At 42.6% G+C, this 21317-nt stretch overlaps 2 protein-coding genes across 15 annotated transcripts in view; one reads left to right on the top strand and one right to left on the bottom strand.

Annotated features, from left to right (window-relative positions):
* Window positions 1–1506: 1506 nt before the first annotated feature.
* On the bottom strand, window positions 1507–4296 carry RPL15 (ribosomal protein L15). The gene is made up of 4 exons (XM_015078332.3): window positions 4153–4296; window positions 3289–3477; window positions 2676–2812; window positions 1507–1863 (listed from the first exon to the last, which is right to left on the bottom strand). The coding sequence occupies exons 2-4, from the start codon at window positions 3458–3460 to the stop codon at window positions 1558–1560; spliced, it is 615 nt and encodes a 204-aa protein (XP_014933818.1). The 5' UTR covers window positions 3461–3477; window positions 4153–4296; the 3' UTR covers window positions 1507–1557.
* A 37-nt stretch (window positions 4297–4333) lies between these two features.
* Window positions 4334–21317, top strand: part of NKIRAS1 (NFKB inhibitor interacting Ras like 1) — a 95962-nt gene continuing 78978 nt past the window's right edge. For 6 of the 14 annotated variants that reach the window (XR_008298023.1, XR_003414497.2, XR_003414496.2 and 3 more), the window contains exons 1-2: window positions 4336–4539; window positions 11580–11690. Coding sequence is in view for 7 of the 14 variants with exons in the window: in XM_053221518.1 (XP_053077493.1) it covers window positions 11597–11690 (94 nt within the window). In the remaining 7 variants the exon portion in view is untranslated. Of the gene's footprint in view, window positions 4540–11579; window positions 11691–21317 lie in introns of all 14 variants that reach the window. The other 8 variants (XR_008298025.1, XR_008298024.1, XM_053221520.1 and 5 more) reach the window with 4 other exon arrangements.

Raw genomic sequence — 21317 nt, 5'->3', positions numbered from 1 at the left:
AAGATAACAGGTCCATTTGTTAGTTTAATAAACATTTATTCCTTTAGTTGAACCACCTCTACACATAAAGTTAGGTATGGTTTAGGATCTGAGTGAAAAAAATTCAGATCTCAAGGGGTTTTAAGCCTGTTTTCTGGAAATCACCTCAGCCTTAATTAAACCCTTGAAAAAAAATAAAAACTGGTTCAGAGACAACCAGCAATTAGATTTTGAAATCATACTAGATTAAATCAGCAAACTTAGAACTGGGGCAATTCCTCTTTATTTGCTACACACTCAAGCTCACTCTGGGAAACAAACTTCATCTACTGGAAGACAAGAATGTGGTGGTATGCTTAACATCAAGCTGGGCATAAATGATGGCTTGGCGAGTCTATGGAATGACAAGGATTTTGAGGGGTTAGAGCAAAGATGAGAAGTGACTGTGGACAACACATTAAGGATGAGATTGTAAACTATAAACTTGTACTGACACCAACTACAGGACTTTTCTCAGTAGCCTGTGGGAGTGGGTAAAATGGGTTAACCCAAGAGAACATACTTTGCTAATGGGTTCAAAATGGTCAGGAACACCAATTAACACCATTTAAATGATAAAGCATTTAAAACTCTGATCTAAGCCAACTTTTTTACCCTCACACTTAAAAGGTTATGATGGCCACCAGTTTCCCAATCCTAGCATTAGATGGGTTACTAGCTTACAAATCTCAAGGTAGTCTTCTCATTTACCCAATGTTCAATTTCCATCAGTTTTAACGTAAATCAGTGTAAATACCATTACTGACTGCTTTGTAGGAAATTCAGTATTCTACAGATCCCATGGAGTCATGGAATAGAACCAGGAGCCTCCACCTTTTATGTGATACTCACTCAATGGTACTGTGTAGACCAAGGCAATTTTGCTTTGGTTAAGCAGGATTTATTTTCATTTCTAAGAAAATCCTCTTGCAACAGGTTTATTCAATTCACCTAAAAATGGTGGCATTTTTAACTATTCTTTCAGAAGCAGCAGTTACATGAATTGGATATTGGACTCAACCTAAAAATGTGGTTCCTAGTTAACATTTTTCTGCATATCATCATGATAAAAGATTAGGATATTCTTCACGTTTCCAAGCAAAATCCAATTTAAAAAGCTTGTTCTTACCAACCCCCTAAGAACAAACATTTGAGAGTAAACCAGCAGAGCATAACATCACCCCAATGAAGCTGTAGGTTTCATTGCATGCACCAACAAATCTACATGGCTAGCTTCTGCATTCCACTTTTACAGAATTTATTTTACACCTATTATACCAAACAGCATTTAAACACTGACATATAAACTCCCTAATAAGATAAAGCAAAAGACACAAGTGTTTATCTTATTAGAAACAAGATACACCATCACTTATAGTCTTCAAACATTATTGCACTTTAACTTTCATAATTTGACAATGCATTCATGGAACAATCTGCAGACAACTAATTTTAACAGACAAATTAAAGAACACTTTTAAGCAGACATGACTGTCCTAAATTGTTTATTAGGTAAGAATTTTACAAACATTACTTGTATTAACGGTAACGGTGGAGCTGGAGAGTATTGCGTCTTCTCCAAGCCGCACGGCGAGAACCACCAATAGTGTGGTGGAACTTGTGACCCTTTCCGAGGCCACGGCTCTTGCGGCCTGCAGATGTCAGCCCTCGCATCTCCCTGTGCTTGTGGACTGGTTTGGTGATCCACTGGGTGTCAGGGTTTCTTCTGATAGCTTTATGGAATGGATCGATAAGGATAACCTCAAAGAATTTGTATGTGGAATCTTCGCCAACCCAGTAAGAATTCAAGACTCTCAGAGCCCCACAGTGGCGTCCAGCTCGCTCCTAGAATAGGAAAAACAGACCCGAAGTCAGCCTTCCATTTCCCATAGTAGGAAATTAGGAAGAAGTCTCTTTAATTTACACACTAGACAAAGACATAGGCCGTTCACTTAAGCACTCAAGTATTTTACTAAGCATCTCCCCAGAGGTTAGGACCCAAAGTATAAGGAAGACTTACTAAAATAACCCATGTAAACATTCTTAAGATTGATTTGAAACCGTTGTCTATTATCCCCCTCTCCGATATATGGCCAACAAAATTGAGGAACCTTATCTTTTCCTAACACAACTGAGGGATCAGCAAACCTTTAATGTGAAAGGTAATATTTAGCCTATTATTTTAGGCTTCGCAGGCCACAATGGTCTCTGAGTGTAAGTCGTTTTTGCCTTTTCTTTTAAAAACAAAAATAAAACATTTTTAGCTTACAGAGGGCAACGAGGCCCTTGTTTGGTCAACCTCTGGGACAGAGTACGGCTTCATTTACTAACCAAGAAAGACAACTTATGACCGGAACATAGAAAATTAGCCGCATCAATAAATGCACAGCTTATACGCATCTGGGAAATGTGCTCTTTAAGACAAAAGTTTACCGCCCTTCAAAAGCTCAGGTTCCAAGGTTCACGCTAATCATAAAACACTTTCCGTTATACACAAAGACAGGTTAGTAACGAAGACTCTTGGGACAGCAACACTTTACCAAGACTGAAGTAAAAATCACAAACCGCGTTTTATACTCAACGGGGCTCAAGTTATCAATCAGAGTCCTCCACCATCTCCAGGTGATCGATACAACTGCTACTAAAAAATCACTTACCTCTGCAACAGACTGGAGGCTTCGGGCAAACTTCAGCTGGTTGACACCGTGATGGACAGGCTTGCCATAGGTAGCACCCTTAGGAACTGGGCGTTTGCGGCCACCGCGTCGCACACGAATCCGATATATGACATAACCTGTACAAACAAATTTACAGTGGCCTTGTAAAAGACGTAAGAATGGAAGACTCCATGACTTGCCACTAAATGCTGCAACATCAAATATATTTCAGATCATAAGCCGCATATGTATCCGATGAAAGTAAAACAAATACCCATCTAAGACTTATTCTAAAAATGAACACATTCCAGGGTTTTTCAAAGTACTCTACGTTGATCACACAGGGAGATTAACTTCTCATTCCCACTTTATGCTGTTGTTTTGCTTCAGTCCAGACTCCTACAGATTTGTAATCTAAGACACTCTTGCTACTTTAGACGACTCTGTCCAGGGTTTACCCGTCAGCAACTTCCGGGCTTTTTGCTAAGCCGAAGGCAGTTACCAACAAAGCCTTAAGTGATGGAAGGCACTGGGGCATATACCTCTAATTACCGGTTTCTGGGATTTCCCCAAGAACAAACTTTATTTAAGCATCCACGCAGAGTCCGCTCACCTTGCTTGGCCTTGTAACCCAGTCTGCGCGCTTTATCGGGCCGGGTTGGGCGGGGGGCCCTGTGGAGCGCAGAAAGCTGGCGATACTGCCAGCAGCGCACCCTGAGAAGAAAGCGCATTACGTCGGACTGCTTCTTTCTCCATAGCTCCTGGATGTACTTGTAAGCGCCCATCTTGGCTTACCTTTGAACTAAAAAACATCATGCATTTAAAATATGGCAAGACTGCGTCCATCTTAGTTCCCCACCGGCCAGAAGGAAACCACGGCGGCTGAAAATGGCTATGCAAGAAATGCAAAGGCTAGCCAGCCCAACCCCCACTTCCGCGCCCAAGGAAAGCAGCGCTGTCACCTCTGCGACCCCAGCACGGAGCAGCGCAGAGAGGCAATCGGTACATTTTTGGTGGACACATGAATGGCATTAGACTTGGGCATTGATGGGGGCTGAGGGCTGCGGCAGGCGGCGTCCCCGAGGGCTTGGCCTGCAAAGAGAGCTCGCAGACACGACAGGGAAAAGTGCTACAGCCGCTGCCTCCAAGGTTAACTCTTGAGGAAAAAGCCCTTACTCCACCCAACCCGCAGGCCTCGCTTTAAGACCCTCTAGGCCCGGCCTCCCATCCCTCAGCCCCATGCTTCCTTTCCCTTCACGCTCCAGGCCCCGCTCGAATTCGCGCCGCCATCACATCATCGCCCCAGCCCATTCCGGGGGCCGCCTCTCCACGCCCGCGCAGCCCCGCATCCTGATCGAACTCGCGCCACACAGAAGACAGGAGGAGCTCCGAGAACGCAGGGTCCCCGAGTCTGGATGGCCGAGTCGAAAGGAGATCAGCGGCGGATGAAACAGCGAATACCACCAACACAGCCTACCTGATGGCTGCCGCCAGACGGAAAAGAAAGAGCCTTTCTCCCACAGTCCTTTTTGGGCTCCTCCCCCTCATCGGCGAGCCTCTTTCCGGTGAAAAGCTGTGGCCTTATGGGACGTGTAGTTCCGGCACGAGCCTGGTGGGCGGAGTTTGGTCGGGATTGGGCGCAGCCTCCCCTATTGTCCCGCCCCCTGTTCCTCAGGGTTTGAGTTTGAGAGGCAGGGGCAGCTCAAAGGGCGAGAGTGGGTGGCTGGGTCTCTGCCGGCGAGGGTCCGTGACCGTGCTGCAGCCGGGAGGAGGCAAGTTGGGGGCGGGGCTCTGGTGGCCGAAGCCAGTGGTGGAGCCGCGCTGTCGGAGCGCCGCTGCTTTTGGAGTCTGCGGAGGTGTACAGGTCTGTGCCTTGAGGTTCGAGGGACCGCCTCACGCACCGTAGGCTTTCCACTTGAGATCCGGGGCGAATTCCCCAGTGCGGCGCTGTCCGTGCCCCTTTTCCCTCTAGCCTGAGCCCCGAGGCTGTGTGACAGACCCTCGCGACGCTGCCCGAGGCTCTGTGGCAGACCCCCACGACGCTGCCCCAGCCACCAAATAAGACGTTCGGGGTGTCAGGGCTTCGCGGGTGGGGGCGCGCGCCTCGCCTTCGGGCTTCAGCCTCCGCAGGCCCCGGTTCGGACGGATTTTGCCGTAAAGACGGTGGGAGGGTGGGGAACTGGGGGGCTAGGGAGGGGAGCACTGGCGGCTGGGCGCCTTTCCATGACCGTGCCTTTCCCCTGTACCGACTTTCTCCCAGATTTGCTACGTCAGAATCATAGTTTTTATAGAAAGGCAAAATATTTATTTTTGCCTAAAATAGTATGACCTGCTTGGCAGGTGCGAGCGTTTCGGGAAGAAATGCCGAGAAATTGCATTTTGCTGCGTTCTTTGTTGAAAAATTGTTGACCAGTTTTTTGCGTCTCCACAATATTTTCATTTTTGATGCAGTCACGTAGTTTACCTTTTAATACCTGTTTGGGTTATTTCCCCCCCTTATTACCTTTTTGTTTGTTTATTAATCGTAGCTTTACCATTCCAAGAATCCTCACATGGATCATTGATTCAGTCAGCAAATACTGATGAAATGGTTAATACGTGCCAGGTAGTGTCCCAGCTTCTGGGGATGCAGCAGTAGTCAACGTGAAAATTCTAGCTTTCTTGGAAATGGGCAATAAACGTAAATCAGATATGTATTCTATTTGGTGATAAGTACTAAAGAAACATTTAAGGGAGGGAAGGGATAGTGAGTGTGGGCGTCAAAATTTTTGGAAGGAATATTCAGGATAAGTCTTCCTGAGAAATAACATTTGGGAAAAAAGACCTGAAGGGTGTAAGCCTTAGAGATGTAGGGACTGATTTTTGTCAAAAGGAAAAGTGCTGGAGGCTAGAGTATGCCTGGATTCATACAAAAACAGCAATCTGCCGCAAGGGAAACTAGCCTATGATATGAGGTGAAGGTTCTTAGGAGGACTTTGGGTTTTCACACTGTCTGAATTCAAAAACTATTGGAAGATTTTGAGTTTATTCATCTCTACACCCAACATGGGGCTGGAACTCAGGAGCTGAAGATGAAGAGTCACATGTTCTTTTGACTGAGCCAGCCAGGCACCCAAAAAGTATTGGAAGATTTCAAGCAAACGGGTGACTTCTTGTGATTTACATTTTTTAAAGGATTATTTGGATTGCAGCTCTGAGGCCAAAAGAGGGGAAAAAGTTGAAGCAGAGAGACTAGGAGGTTGTATTAGTTTCCTTGTGCTAATTACAGAAAATACACTGGCTAAGACAACACAAATTTGTTCTCTTACACAGGTCAGATATCTCCGTAGGCTAAAATCAGATTGCTGCGTTCCTTTTATGTATTTTTTTTTTAAGTTCATTTATTTATTTTGAGAGGGCGTGCATGAATGGGGGAGGGTCAGAGAGTGAGGACAAAAGAGAATCCCAGGCAGGCTCCACACTGTTGGCACAGAGCCAATGCAGGGGCTCAGTCACCCAGGGCCCTGTCTTACAACCCCATGAGATTATGACCTGAGCTGAGATCAAGAGTCAGGGTTTAAGGGACTGAGCCACCCAGGTGCCCTGCTGTGTTCCTTTTAGAGAAACTAGGGGAGAATCCATTTGCCTAAGTTTTCCAGTTTTTAGAGGCCACCTGCATTCTTTGGCTCCTGACCCCTTCATTTTCAAAGCCCGCAGGATAGAATCTTCATATCTTTTTTTTTTAATTTTTTTAAACGTTTTATTTATTTTTGAGACAGGGAGAGACAGAGCATGAACAGGGGAGGGTCAGAGAGAGGGAGACACGGAATCTGAAACAGGCTCCAGGCTCTGAGCTGTCAGCACAGAGCCCGACTTGGGGCTGGAACTCATGGACCGGGAGATCATGACCTGAGCCGAAGTCGGCCGCTTAACCGACTGAGCCACCCAGGCGCCCCTAGAATCTTCATATCTTTGTTTCTGTCTGACAAACTTCTCTCCCTGTTAAAAGACACATGTGATTATACTGGGTCCACCTAGATAATCCAGGATAATCTCTCGTTTTGAGGTTCTTAATTTAATCACAGCCACAAAGTACCTTCTACTGTGTAAAATAAAATACTCGCAGGTGTTGAGGATTATGACCTAGGCATCATTGAGAGACCAGGTAAGGGAAGATAGTGCCTCTGACCACTGATGAGTGGTGGAGGTGGTAAGTCGTCCAGCGCTGGATGTGTTTCAAAGGTAGAGGATTTACTGATGGAGCAGATGTGGGGTGTGAGAAAAATCAGTCAAGAATGACTGATTATAAGGGCCTGGGTGGCTCATTAGTTAAGCATCTGACCTTGGCTCAGGTCGTGATCTCACGGTTGCTGGGTTTGAGCCCAGCTTTAGGCTCTCTGCTGAGAGTGAGGAGCCGGCTTGGGATTCTCTTTTTCTCTCTCTTCCCCCCCATCTCTCTGCCCCTTAATGACATGCACTTTCTCTCTCTCTCCCTCTCTCTCTCTCTCTCAAAATAAATGAATAAACTTAAAAAAAAAAAGAATGGCTGATTATAAAAAATTTTAATTAAAAAATAAAAAAGGGCTCAGTCTGTAGAGCATGTGACCCTTGATCTCCTGGTCATGAATTTGAGCGCCATGTTAGACTACAAAGTTGGTTGAATCATTTGGAAAGAAATTCTGGCTATGCGAGTAATCGCTAATTTCTTAATTAGCTTTTGCAGTTTTGTTTCTTAATTTGTTTCCTAGCAGTTTTGCAAGATTTGGACTGGTATTTTCCAATTGATTTTGAGATTCCTGAGGGCAGGTATCATTTCTGGTTTTACCCCCTAGTTTGTCCCTCATGCCTGGCATTTTGGTAAGACTTCAGTAAATATTTACTGAATGAATAAAAGAATGGAAGGCTGGAATCTGCTTATTATATTTTATTTGCAATATTGTTTCCAAAACTTTAATGTATGTTTATGTGAAATGCTTTCATATGTGGGTAAGTAAAAGTGTTGCACACAGTACATGATGTTTGCATAGATATATAAATAAATACACAGTGTAGATGCTTTCCCTACATGAAGCTTCATAATATGATCTATAACATCTATGATCTTGTTTCAGTATTAATATTATTTTGGTAGCATGAAAAAACTTGTGTTTTACTTATAAAAGTAGAATGATTTCCCTAGAAAAACTCAAGTACTGACAGTTTGGGGCAGTGGTTTCTGACAGCTCTTTAAAGGGAATATTGACCAAGCTCAGTGTTTTACACAGGAATGGGTCAGGTCATGTTTTTATTCTCTAGCAACATTATTGATTAGCCTGGAAAGCAAAGCAATATGTAGTTAAGACTGCATTGAATTTTCCCTGTTAACCATGTTCTCTCCAGTCATTTGTATCAGATGAAGATGAATAGGTCACAGACTGAATTTTATTGTCCAGCAGTTACTTAGGGTGTGGACTGTACCAAGTAGTTCTAACTAGTGCTTTTGTACTAATCTCAGTATTAATAATCTCAGATGCAGTTTCTGGGTAAGCAATTTCTGCTGTCATAGCTTCACAGTGTTGAAAGGAACCTTAATGGTCATCCATCTACTCTGGAGCCTTTCAAACACTTGAAAGCTATATTTACAAAGGAGGCTTGGCCACCCCCAGGATCTATTCATGTGATTTACTGCCCATTCAGTGTACTGCAGATGACCTCCTTTTTGTGTTGGAAGGAAATGGTGCATATTTATTATGTTTGGGAATTGTGATACATTATGATACTTACAGAACTAAGCTGCTAGTAGTTTTTCATTTGTAAATCTGAGTATATAAAAGTGTGAGAACCACTTCCATACATGTAATGTAAGTCCCCACCATCATGATCATATATAGAAAATCGTTTTTGTGTGAATGTTTAATGTTATTTGTTCAAAGCCTTACATTAAATACTAATGTTATTTTGTTTTATAAGTTCATACTTGATGGTAGCAGGTCACTTGAAGAACTTAGAATGTTTCAGCTATGCTTTGATTAATGACATCTATTCTTGCATCTTTGTTTTGTTTCTCATGGTATGATATATTTAACATGGTTTACTCTGTTTTATCTTGTTTCCTTCCTTGTAAAATATCTTAAAATCCATACCTAGTGTTTGAGTAACCTCTATTCAGTTATTTGTACTGTTTGCCCTTGATGGAGATTCTCTGATATACCTAAACAACTTCCCCAGTTTATTTACACACACACACACACACACACACACACACACACAGAGAAATTCAAACTAATGGGTATTTTTAACACACTTCATCCATTAGTCCTAATATCAATGAGTGATCAAAGTACAATTGTAGTATGCCACTTTTAAAGCAGATATATTGGGGCACCTGGGTGGCTCAGTCACTTAAGTGTCTGAATTTGGCTCAGGTCATGATCTCCTGGTTCTTGAGTTTGAGCACCTCGTGGGGCTCTGTGCTGACAGCTCAGAGTCTGGAGTCTCCTTCAGATTCTGTGTCTCCCTCTCTCTTTCTGCCCCTCCCCCGCTAATGCTCTTTTTCTCTCTCAAAAATAAACATTAAAAAAAATTAAAGCAGATATATTAAAACCACTTCCAAAGACTGATATGTTTAATTTCTGAATTTCTCAGGATTCTGTTGGTTTCAGCATTTTCCCAGTTTGATACAGTCCCCAGAACTTGGATTAGCCTCCGTTTTCCGGAGTGTGTGTGTTGTGGGGGGGATGGGTGGGGAGGTCTGTTGCTATTAATAATTTTTTTTTCCTTTTAACTGCCTGGTTCACTTAACTACAGTATGTACCTGCCCTTTTAAACAACTTGTATTTGTTTGAAGGTTGATATAATGTGTGGTAAAGGGACATTTTCATATTGAACAGGAAGGGGAGAGAAGGTAAGTATTGGTATTTAGAAATTCTGCTGGGACTGAGACATTTTTAGAGGAAGAGAAATAATAATAGAAAAATTAGAATTTAGATTCCAACAGCAACCTTTTCTGACAACAGAATTGTTGTAGAGATAGTGCCATCATTTTTCTTATCCTCTGTCAGATTTATTTTTTATCCTTTTGGTGACATGTGGTCAAGTGGCAACTCCCTTTAAATTTTCACTATTATCACTAAAAACCTTTTTTAAAAAACGTTAAAGATTCAGTGGCATCATACCTTAGAGGAGACCACAATATACAGAAAGTGTAGAATCCTATGATAAATGAGATGACATTAGATTAATCATAAATTTAGAGGTATGTGTAAAAAATGTTTTACAATAGGCCATAGTTGCTGACATAGGAGATACCTATCGTAGATGATCTATATTACACAAAGCTCTCCAATTACAAATAAAGGCTGAGAATTTTTCTATTGCAGTTTTGTTGAAAATATATTTATAAAAAAGAGGGGCGTCTGGCTGACTACCTTGGTAGAGCACGCAGTTCTTGATCTTGGGCTGTTAAATTCAAGCCCCACGTCAGACTCTGCACTGACAGCACGGAGCCTGCTTGGGATTCTCTGTGTCCTTCTCTCTTTGTCCCTCCCCCTCTCATCTCCCCCCCCAAATAAATATTAAAAAAAAAAGTCCCTTAAGAGACATAGTTCTTTTGGAAACAAGTGATAAATATTCTTGGGAAGATTTGGAAGGATCCCAAGCATGCCACCTAGGAAATAACGGTTGCATTACATAAGTGATGATTATTTCTCTACCAGTAAAATGTAATGGACTGCTCTGGAAATGAGTGCTGTGTTATTACAGTGCTACAATAATCGTAGCATTAAAATTGTTCCTGTCAGCAGATTAGTGTCGTGGCTGATTTGGGTCATAAAGTATTATAGACTTGAGAAAATAGAGAAGAGTTATAGGAAGTTCATTTGTTGCTTAATATTTGTTGCTTAATATTGTGTTGGTAAAACACAACAACAACACACACACACACACACACACACACGATAGTGATGCACAACACACATGCACACGCAGAAAAGTACCTGGCAACCCTTTGAATGCTCACCTGTACTTTCTTGGCATAGTTGTTTCTGCCTTGAAGGAGTCGTGGCATCCCTTTTAGTCTGAGTTACTGCATGTTCTGTACTTCTTAAGAAGAGAATTGGGGGAAATAAGGTGGTGGAGATGGCAGAAGGCAGTGTGGAAATTTTAATTCCTTTCTCAAGTTACTCTGTTGTATTCAGTGAACTTTTTTTTTCCCTTTCTGCCCTGGCTTCTGATGCCTTGACTTCTGGGAAATCAAAGCTTTGAGGAGAATGAAGAAAATATTACCTGGTCTTGCCGTTCCTTGGATATGTTAAGAAGCTAGGAGAAAGGAGTTTTCACTTTCTTTCTGGTTTAAAGTGCCTGAGCAATTTTTCTAGCATTAAGAAGTGTGACTCAAAAAGTAGTATGACCAAGTGGCTACCAAAATCCAGTTTCTCACTCTCTTCATAAAAATTGATGAACTTAATAGCATTAATGTTTCTCTAAAAAATTAGGATCATTCTCTATCCAAATTTTTGTCTTCCTGTCTCCTTAAAGTTTTGCTTAAATGTTGATTTTTCCAGGTAAATCTTGATGAGCAGGAAGTATCTTTCAAGAACTGGTTTCATCTAGGATTTGACTCAGATTCCTGTAGACATAATCAGTGTTGAAGTATTCTTTGTATAAAATGTGGGTTTTTAAAAAAATAAACATGTATTTATATCTACATGTATTCTTGTGTTTATCTAGATTAGCTCTGCAAAAATATTTAAGAAACTGGTAACTGATTGTTCTAAAGGAGCAAATGGCAGACTAGGAGTGGGGTTTGGAAGCATATGCTTTACTGTATATATATATTTTTTTATTTTTGAAATTCCCCCCTCTGTATGTATGACTTATTTAAACATAGAAAGAAAAAGGTTGATTTGAACAGTATACAGTTTCACAGATCTTTTCTTCTCTTCACAGTGACATCCTGAGAGAAGATGGGAAAGGGCTGCAAGGTTGTGGTTTGTGGCTTGTTGTCTGTGGGGAAAACAGCAATTTTGGAGCAGCTCCTTTATGGGAATCATACAATTGGTAAGACTTTTTTTGTCTGGTTTCTCTGTAGGTTCTTGGAACTGCTCGGTGTCTTTTGTTGGTCATGCTAACCTAAAGGTGCATGATGGTACACGAAAGTGAGGTGTAATCCAGAAGGACGTAAAGGGTAGTAGAAGTCAACAGAGATTGAAAGCCAGGGGAATGGGGGGAAATGGAGAGAAAAAAAATCTTAGTTATTGAAATTCAAGAGTATTTGCTGTAAGTTACAACAGGTAAGAAAACAAATGTGTGTGTGTGTGTGTGTGTGTGTGTGTGTGTGTGTAACCTTTTATATATGTGGTTTCCTGTGTATTTATGTAATGAATAGTTGTCTCAGAGTCATAGAATCACTGACTTGAGAATAGACTGAATGATCTCTCATTCAGGTTTCAAACATGACTTCCCAGTACTGTTGTATAAGTTGTAAAAATGGGAGAAATAGCTGTTTGCTCTAATATGACCTAATTTTGTGAATTGGGTTATGTCATTCATTTATGCATTCATTGAGTTAAATGATTACTAAATACGGCTGTGATGAGGCTTTGTGAGGGTACAGAGGTGAAAAGGACAGTATCCCTGGCTTTTTTTATTTCATTTTTTATTTTAATTAAAAAAAAACTTTTTTTAATTTAGGCAGCAAGCACATGCAAACAGGGGAGGGGGGGGAGAGAGAGACAGAAAGAAAGAGAATCTTAAGCAGGCTCCACACTCAGAGCCTGATGTGGGGCTCAATTCCACAACCCTGGGATCATGACCTGAGTTGAAATTGAGAGTTGGACACTCAACGAACTGAGCCCCCCAGGTGCCCAGAGCACATTTCTATTGTACTTTTATTAACCATTTTGATGAGCTCTGCTTCTCTTCTACCTTCCCAAAATAATATTTAACAGTTTTGGTTTTATTATGATGCTGGTGCCAGCAGTTCTGAAACCCTTTGGTTTCAGAATCTCTCCTGCCACAAATGCTGCACTATTGAGTCTTAATATTTTACCTCCTGATTCTAATTTATGCCTGTGCCAAAATAAATTATGTCTGGTGGAGAAAATCCCTTGACCCTCTTAAAACCCCAAAAGGGCGTCTGGGTGACTCGGTTGAGCGTCCGACTTCGGCTCAGGTCATGATCTTACAGTTCGTGAGTTCCAGCCCTGCATCAGGCTCTGTGCTGACAGCTCAGAGCCTGGAGCCTGTTTCAGATTCTGTGTCTCCCTCTCTCTCTGCCCCTCCCCTGTTCACACCCTGTCTCTGTCTCAAGAATAAACAAACATTTAAAAAAAAAAAAAACCCCAAACAGGTTTTGTTCAGGTTTTATTGTTCAATATTTTTACTGTATTAGAAATAAAACTGAGAAATTTTAAAATTTCTTAGATAATACATTTATTACATGCTAAGATAACATTTTTATGAAAAATTATATTTCAAAAAATTTGGTGTGAGGATGAGCATTGATTTACATTTTTAAAAAAAAATTTTTTTGGGGGCGCCTGGGTGGCGCAGTCGGTTAAGTGTCCTACTTCCGCCAGGTCACGATCTCGCGCTCCGTGAGTTCGAGCCCCGCGTCAGGCTCTGGGCTGATGGCTCGGAACCTGGAGCCTGTTTCCGATTCTGTGTCTCCCTCTCTCTCTGCCCCTCCCCCGTTCATGCTCTCTCTCTCTCTCTCTCTCTCTCTGTCAAAAATAAATAAACATGAAAAAAAATTAAAAAAAAAATAAACAATAGATTTTCAGTGTAGATGAAACAGCCCTACGTTGGGAGAAGATGCCGTCTAGGAGTTTCATAGCTAGAGAGAAGAAGTCAATGCCTGACTTCAAAGTTTCAAAGGACAGGTTGACTCTCATTAGGGACTAATGTGGCTGGGGCCTTTATGTTGAAGCCAATGTTCATTGACCATTCTGAAAATCCTAGGGCCCTTAAGAATTAGGCTAAATCTACTCTGCTTGTAATCTATAAATGGAAAAACAAAGCCTAGATGAGAGCATATCTGTTTACAACATGGTTTACTGAATATTTTAAGTTCACTGTTGAGACCTACTGCTCAGAAAATAAAGACTCCTTTTAAAATATTATTCATTGACTATTCATTGACTAGTCACCCAAGAGATCTGATGGAAATGTACAACAAGATTAATGCTTTTATACCTGCTAATACAACATTCATCCTGTAGCCCATGGATCAAGGAGTCATTTTGACTTTTAAGTCTTACTATTTAAGAAATATATTTATTTTGTAAGGTTATAGCTACCATAGGTCATGATTCCTCTGATGGATCTGGGCAGAGTATAGGTTGAAACTTTCTGGAAAGGATTTACCATTCTAAATGCCATTAAGAACATTTATGATTCATGGGAAGAGGTCAAAATACCAACTTTAACAGGAGTTTGGAAGAAGTTGATTCCAACCCTCAAGAATGCCTTTGAGGGGTTTAAGACTTCAGTGGGAGAAGTAACTCTGGATGTGATAGAGCAAGAGAACTAGAATTAGAAGTGGAACCTGAAGATGGGGCTGAATTGTTGCAATCTCATGGTAAAACTTTGCTGATGAGAATTTGCTTCTTCTGAATGAGCAAAGAAAGTGGTTTCTTGAGATAGAATCTACTTCTGTGAATGTGCTGTGAAGATTGTTGAAATAACAACAAAGGATTTAAGAGTATCACACAAACTGAGCTGATACAAGCAGCAGCAAGGGGGCACCTGGCTGGCTCATTTGGAAGAGTGTGTGACTTTTGATCTGAGCATTGTGGGTTTAGCCCCACATTAGGTGTAGAGATTACTAAACAAACAAAAACAGGGGCGCCTGGGTAGCTCAGTCGGTTGTGTGTCCCACTTCGGCTCAGGTCATGATCTCACAGCTCGTGAGTTCGAGTCCTGTGTCAGGCTCCATGCGGACAGCTTGGAGCCTGCTTTGGATTCTGTATCTCCCTCTCTCTCTGTCCCTCCCCCGCTCATGTACTGTCTGTCTGTCTGTCTCTCTCTCTCCCCTTCAAAAATAAATGTTAAAATTTAAAAAACAAAACACAGCTTAAAAACAAGGTTTGAGGGGAATGACTCCAATTTGTGTGTGTGTGTGTGTGTGTGTGTGTGTCTTTTTTTTTTTAAGATTTTATTTTTATGTAATCTCTATACCCAACATGGGGCTCGAACCTACAATCCTGCGATCAAGTGTCACATGCTCTACCAACTGGGCCAGCCAGGTGCCCCAGACTGACTCCAATTTTTGTAAGAAGTTCTGCTGTGGGTAAAATGCTATCAAACAGCATTGCATGCTACAGAAAAACTCTTTGTGAAAGGAAGAGTCATTTGATGTGGTATACTTCATTGTTGTCTTATTTCAAGAAATTGTCACAGCCACCCCAGCCTTTAGCACACTGATCAGTCAGCAGCCATAAACATTGAGGCAAAACACTCCACCAGCAAAAAGATTACAGCTCCCTGAGCTGTAATGGTGATGGTTAGCATTTTTTAGCAAGAAAGTATTTTTTAAAGTGTAAATTTTTTTTAGACATAAGGCTATTGCACGCTTAATTGACCATTGTACAGTTCTCTGAAAGGGAGAGAACTGTATATGCACAATGATCTCCAAAGGCCAAAGGAGACAGAAGACTGAAGCAAAAGGCCAACAAGTTCAGCTTGACAAGAAATTGTTTACTAAAGGGACTAGCAGACAGAAATGTGTCTTGGGTAGCTACAAGTAGGTCTCTGCAACCCCACCTCCCAGAAGTCCTGCTTTTACAGCCCTAGCGGCTGAGGAGTACAGGCTGGGAGACCACCTGGGAAGAAATGTTTGAGAATCATAGTAGTATCTCCAGAGTAGATCAAGGACGTTAGCCCCAAGGATATGGTTAAACAGAAAAAGTGTGCGTGGGGGGTGGGGAGGGTTAAGAAGGCTTCAGATCACAGAGCAGTCATCATGGCAGATTTGTCCAAGATGGTGTTAATTTGGTTCACACCTTGCGCCTCTCCAGTCTGGCTCTTATAATCTCCCATGCCCACCTCTTTTGCAGTATTCCCTGAGCCATCAGAGAGGGGCTCTTGGCAGTAGGTTTCTTTACCAGACTGTGTTCAAGTTGAAGACCTAAACCACAGCAGCAAACAGCAACAGAAGAGACCTATGAAAGGGGAGCAAACCACATATATAGCATGAATCCCATTGTAAACTGTCCATGTCCATTGTAGAAAAGGGTTTCCTTCACCAGAACAAGAGAAGCAGCAGGCTAAGGATAAAAGAATAAATGTTTAGTAGGTACTTGTCTGGGGAGATCCTCTCCCTCTATTGAGAAGATTCTAGTACCTTTGCCCTCTGTCAGGAGCACAGAGGTGGCCTGAGGTGCATGAACAGGAGGGACCTATCAGACATGTTGCCCAAGGGCCAAAGAGTCTATCTGTACATGTAAAATTCAAGGTGCTGCAAACAACCATGTTAGGTAACTAACTAGAGTGCCTTTTGGTAACAGTGCCTGTCTGGAATTTGTTATATTGACTGTTTTGGCCCCAGCTCCAGTAGGATCAACAGGGACCGCTTCAGCTGTCTGAGACATTTCTCACACTCTAATAAGAAATAGCCTATCCATTCTGGGGAAAGTTGTCATTCTAACCCCATTCAAGTGTCCCTTTGCCCAGGAGGATGGGCTGAGCAGTCTGGAGCCACAGTTGTCTCTGGGCTGCTGTGAACTCAGCGACCAGCCTCTCAGGCCTCATTTTTCTGGATGGCACTAGCCCTAGGCATGCTGGTTTTGGTACCTAACCATGAGTATGGGGTGGTGCTACAGCTAGTCTCTATCAAATTTAACAAGTGTGTGGCTTCTGGCAAGGCTTGTCCATCCATGCAACTGTGGTATCTGTAAGAGAGTTCTGAGTTGAGCTTTAAGAAGGCCATTCGAGGGGTGCCTGGGTGGCTCAGTCACTTAAGCATCTGACTGTCTGACTCTCGACTTCGGCCAGGTCTTGATCGAAGGGTTGTGAGTTGAAGCCTTGCGTTGAGTTGGAGCCTACTTAAAAAAAAAAAGCCATTCTTCTTTCAGTTAGCCTGGTGTTATGTGGATTGTAGGGTAAATGAAACCACCAATGTATATATGTATATATTTTTTTAAACCTAATTTATTTATTTATTTATTTATAAATATGAAATTTATTGTCAAATTGGTTTCCATACAACACCCAGTGCTCATCCCAACAGGTGCCCTCCTCAATGCCCATCACCCACCCACCCCTCCCTCCCACCCCCCATCAACTCTCAGTATTAGATTTTAAGAGTCTCTTATGGTTTGCCTCCCTCCCTCTCTTTCTCCCCGCCCCCCCATGGTCTTCTGTTAAGTTTCTCATGATCCACATAAGAGTGAAAACATAAGGTATCTGTCTTTCTCTGTATGACTTATTTCACTTAGCATAACACTCTCCAGTTCCATCCATGTTGCTACAAGAGGCCATATTTCATTCTTTCTCATCGCCAATTAGTATTCCATTGTGTGTATAAACCACAACTTCTTTATCCATTCATCAGTTGATGGACATTTAGGCTCTTTCCATAAGTTGGCTATTGTTGAAAGTGCTGCTATAGACATTGGGGTACAAGTGCTCCTGTGCATCAGTACTCCTGTATCCCTTGGGTAAATTCGTAGTAGTGCTATTGCTGGGTCAAAGGGTAGGTGTATTTTTAATTTTTTGAGGAACCTCCACACTGTTTTCCAGAGCGGCTGCACCAGTATTCCCACCAACAGTGCAAGAGAGTTCCTGTTTCTCCACATCCTCTCTAGCATCTATAGTCTCCTGATTTGTTCATTTTAGCCACTCTGACTGGCGTGAGGTGGTATCTCAGTGTGGTTTTGATTTGAATTTCCCTGATGAGGAGCGATGTTGAGCATCTTTTCAATGTATATTTTCATGAGCCCAGTCCTACATATCATGTCCAGTGAAATGTGTTCCCCTATCACAATCTATCCTTTGAGGATATCTGTACATGACACTGAGTTCTAGGGCATTGATGGTGGCATTAAAAAAAAAATGTTTATTTTTTATTTTTGAGAAAGAGTGTGAGCGTGGGAGGGGCAGAGAGAGGAGGGATCCAAAGTGGGTTCTCTGCTGACAGCAGTGAGCCTAATGTGGGGGCTGCAACTCACAGTGAGATCATGACCTGAGCTGAGTTCAGACACTCAACCGACTGAGCCACCCAGGCACCCCTGATGGTGGCATTTTGATTGGCCCTTTTATAGGGAAGGGCTTGTCTGAGTCCAGTGGCTATATCCACACAAGTTAGAGTGTTGTTTTTCCCTTGATTCATGGGTAGACGGCTAATATAACCAATTTGGCAGTCTAAAACCAGTTGGATCACATGATGTATGTGTCCTGTGTGTGGAACTGTCCTAGGTCTCATGGGAGCAGATCAGTCAGTTACTGATGGCTGCTAGTATGTCAGTATAGCAAAGGGGCATGCCAGCTCCCTTTGCTAGGTTCCAACCCACCTTAGCACTGTGACGCCCAGTGTGTTTATAAATTCATAGGGCCAATTCTGAACTTTGTATGGAGGTAAGGCCGCTGGTTTTTGCTGTGGTGTCTGCCTCAGTATTCCTAGTGGGTGAGACAGGCCTATGTGCTGAGACATGGAAAATAGTTTGGGAGGCAGCAGGGTCCTATATTCCATATATCCTTCCATAACCCCCCCATAATGGTTTCTATAAAATTTTCCATTCATCCCGAGCTCATTGGGCCTTTATAGACAGCCCGGCTATCCATGCAGAGGGTAATAAGGGGTCAAGATTCATGCATACATACCATCCAGGCAGCTCTCAGTTCAGCCCATTGGCTGCCTTTATTATCTCTAGTCTCAAACAGGATAGTATCGGTTGGGTTGGATTGCTACCGTAACTCAGTGACTAGGATTCCTTGTGTGTAGGGGAGCCACCCATACACCAGACAGCTTCAGGAATAAGTTTTGTGCTTTCCTTTACTTGTCTGGCAGTCTCTCTGTAGGAGGCTCTTGGGGGATCATTAAAGGTTTCATATTCTACTGGCTCCAAGATACCATGTAATTCAGCTCCTAGGGGACCAGTGGGGTGGACACTGTTGTTGTAGGTAAGCATGCCATTTTTGCAATGTAGGGGCTTGTGTTATGGCAGTTTCATTCTTGTGAATGTACCATCTAGCCTCCCTTTATAGGCAACCCAGTTGGACAGTTACTGGAAGAGTGGCAGTTAAGGGCTCCACTTGCTGAAGGGCCTTATAGACCCCCCCCCATACTTGTTGTTCAATAGGAAAATATTGTATCTTTATTCCCTTGCAGAGTTGTGACCCAAAGTTCAACGGTTAACTTCCCATGCTGCCAAAATGCCCAACTCATCCCATTTAGTGGTCACATTTAGGGTCATGGAAATACTAGTAAAGTAATTTCTTGTGGCCTGTGCTTGAGCAACTAAGAGCTTGGTCAAAGCCAGCTTGATGTTCTACCCGATGCCAGTGGGCTTCCTTTTTTACCAGATGGTATAGAGAGTGCAGGCATTTTGCTAAATTGGGCTAGAGGCCCTCCAGTACCCCACTGGGAACACTTGCAGTTGCTTAATGTCTTAGAGATGGGAAATTATTGAACCTTGTCAGTCACAGAGCCCAGTATAAGAAGCCTTAACCTGACCAAGTAACCTGCCAGAACTTTACTGCTGGTCCAGGGCCTTGTACTTTTTCTGTGGATTGATGGCACATCCTTGTTTGTTCACATGACTGTAGAGATTGTTCAGGTAAGACTAACAGAAGTTTTCAGGAGTTGGAGTGACATCATTGATGCAATGAAACCTTTTAACTGTGAGTAGTGGTCAATATAAAGACAAAATATGAGCAGTCTTACCATGACAGATAGTGGGGCTGTGCAAATATCCTTGTGGCAATACCCGGAATGCCCATCGTCAACTGTCCCATGTGACTCGGGATGTGAAGGAATACTAAAAGTGTTGGCTAGGGCGCCTGACTGCTGCATTTGGTTAAGTATCTGACTCTTGATCTTGGCTCAGGTCATGATCTCGTGGTTTGTGAGTTGGAGCCCTACATTGGGCTCTGCGCTGATGTGTGGAGCCTGCTTAGGATTCTGTCTCTCCTTCTCTCTGCCTCTCCCCCACTTGTGTGATCTCTCTCTCTCTCTCTCTCTCTCTCTCTCTCTGTCTTTCTGTCTAAAAAATAAATAGGGGTGCCTGAGTGGCTCAGTCTGATTAAGCATCTGACTTTGGCTTAGGTCATGGTCTCACAGTTCATGGGTTCAAGCCCCTTGTCGGGCTCTGTGCTGACAGCTCAGAGCCTAGAGCCTGCTTAGGATTCTGTGTCTCCCTCTCTGTCTGCCCCTCCCCCACTTGTGCTGTCTGTCTGTCTGTCTGTCTCTCTCTCAAATATAACATTTAAAAATAAACAACCAAAAAAAGTGTTGGCTGAATCCAAAGCCATATGGTAAGAGCCTACACCATATACCATTCAGCGATTTGGGTAATATTAGGGATAGCAGCATGTATTTAGTTCTTTATAATCAGTGGTCATTCTCTAGGTGCCATCTGGTTTCTTCACAAGCCATACAGCCCTATAATAGGGATTTCGTGCTGGCTTGATTATTTAGTGGTAGATATATCCTCAAATCCTAACAACCAGTATTGCTTTACATTGACAACTTGCGGAGGGGGTCACACAGGATCCCAATTTGAATTTCCCTTTAAGACAGTTTCAATTACCCTAATTCGAAAGTGAAATTCTCCTATGGAGTTTTGTAGTGTTTTTTCCCAGGAGAATATCTATGCTGAATCTGGTCTCCAGTATTGATTGCAAAATTGAAAACCTCATACGGAGCAGTTGTGCTTTTATTCTCAAGCGCACTCTTGTGCCCATCACCCTTACACTTTTCCCTCTATAATTATCAGTGACTGCCTAGGTTCCTGAGTGACATTCTGGATTGCCACAAATTAGGGTGCATTCTGCTCTGATATCCACTGAGGCCATGGCTTTTTGCTTATTTTTTGGTGTCCACGAAGTTGTGAACTATACTTGGGGCCTCTGGTTGCCCCCTAGGCTCTCACATGGAAGCAATCTTGGTCCCAACCCTGGTCTCTCAGGCAGGGGTGTTCCCAGCCCCTGTAAGAAGTCACCTGTGGCCGGACACCTGGGTGGCTCAGTAATTTGACCATCTGACTCTTGATTTTGGCCCAGGTTATGATCTCACAGTTTGTGAGTTTGAGCCTTGCATCAGGCTCCACACTGACAGTGTGGAGCTTGCTTGGGATTCTCTCTTTGTGCCCCTCTCCTGGGAGTGAGTGCATGGGTATGCTCTCTTTCTCAAAATAAGTTAATAAATAAACTTAAATTTAAAAAAGTCACCTATGGCTTAGTTGTTTTTTTTTTTTTTTCTTCCAGAGGTGGCATGGAGGGCAGTGGCCTAAATTGCTCAGCAGGAGTAAATTTCTTCCATAAAGCCACTAGAACGTCATTTGGTTGGCAGTCTTTTCTCAGTTTATGCCCACTGCCTGTAGGTCATGCCATGTTTACTTTTGGGTTACCCTAATGGTGCCTTTGTTTTAGATTAACCTTGTTTCTTTTTTCATTTATTTTTTTAATGTTTATTTGTTTTAGAGAGAGAGGGAGGGAGGGAGAGACAGTGTGAGCAGGAGAGGGGCA

This window comes from Acinonyx jubatus, chromosome C2 (genome assembly GCF_027475565.1).
Source record: "Acinonyx jubatus isolate Ajub_Pintada_27869175 chromosome C2, VMU_Ajub_asm_v1.0, whole genome shotgun sequence".
Taxonomy (NCBI): Eukaryota; Metazoa; Chordata; class Mammalia; order Carnivora; family Felidae; genus Acinonyx; species Acinonyx jubatus.
Note: the sequence above shows the minus strand (reverse complement) of the source record. Positions and strands in the feature narration are given on the sequence as shown.

What these genes read in the sequence shown, in the direction of transcription:
- RPL15 (XM_015078332.3), bottom strand. Translation starts at nt 3,460, where the DNA reads ATGGGCGCTTACAAGTACATCCAGGAGCTATGGAGAAAGAAGCAGTCC. An exon ending in GGGTTACAAGGCCAAGCAAG is followed by an intron (nt 2,813 to 3,288) that starts GTGAGCGGACTC and finishes TTGTTTGTACAG; the next exon opens with GTTATGTCATATATCGGATT. An exon ending in GCCTCCAGTCTGTTGCAGAG is followed by an intron (nt 1,864 to 2,675) that starts GTAAGTGATTTT and finishes TTCCTATTCTAG; the next exon opens with GAGCGAGCTGGACGCCACTG.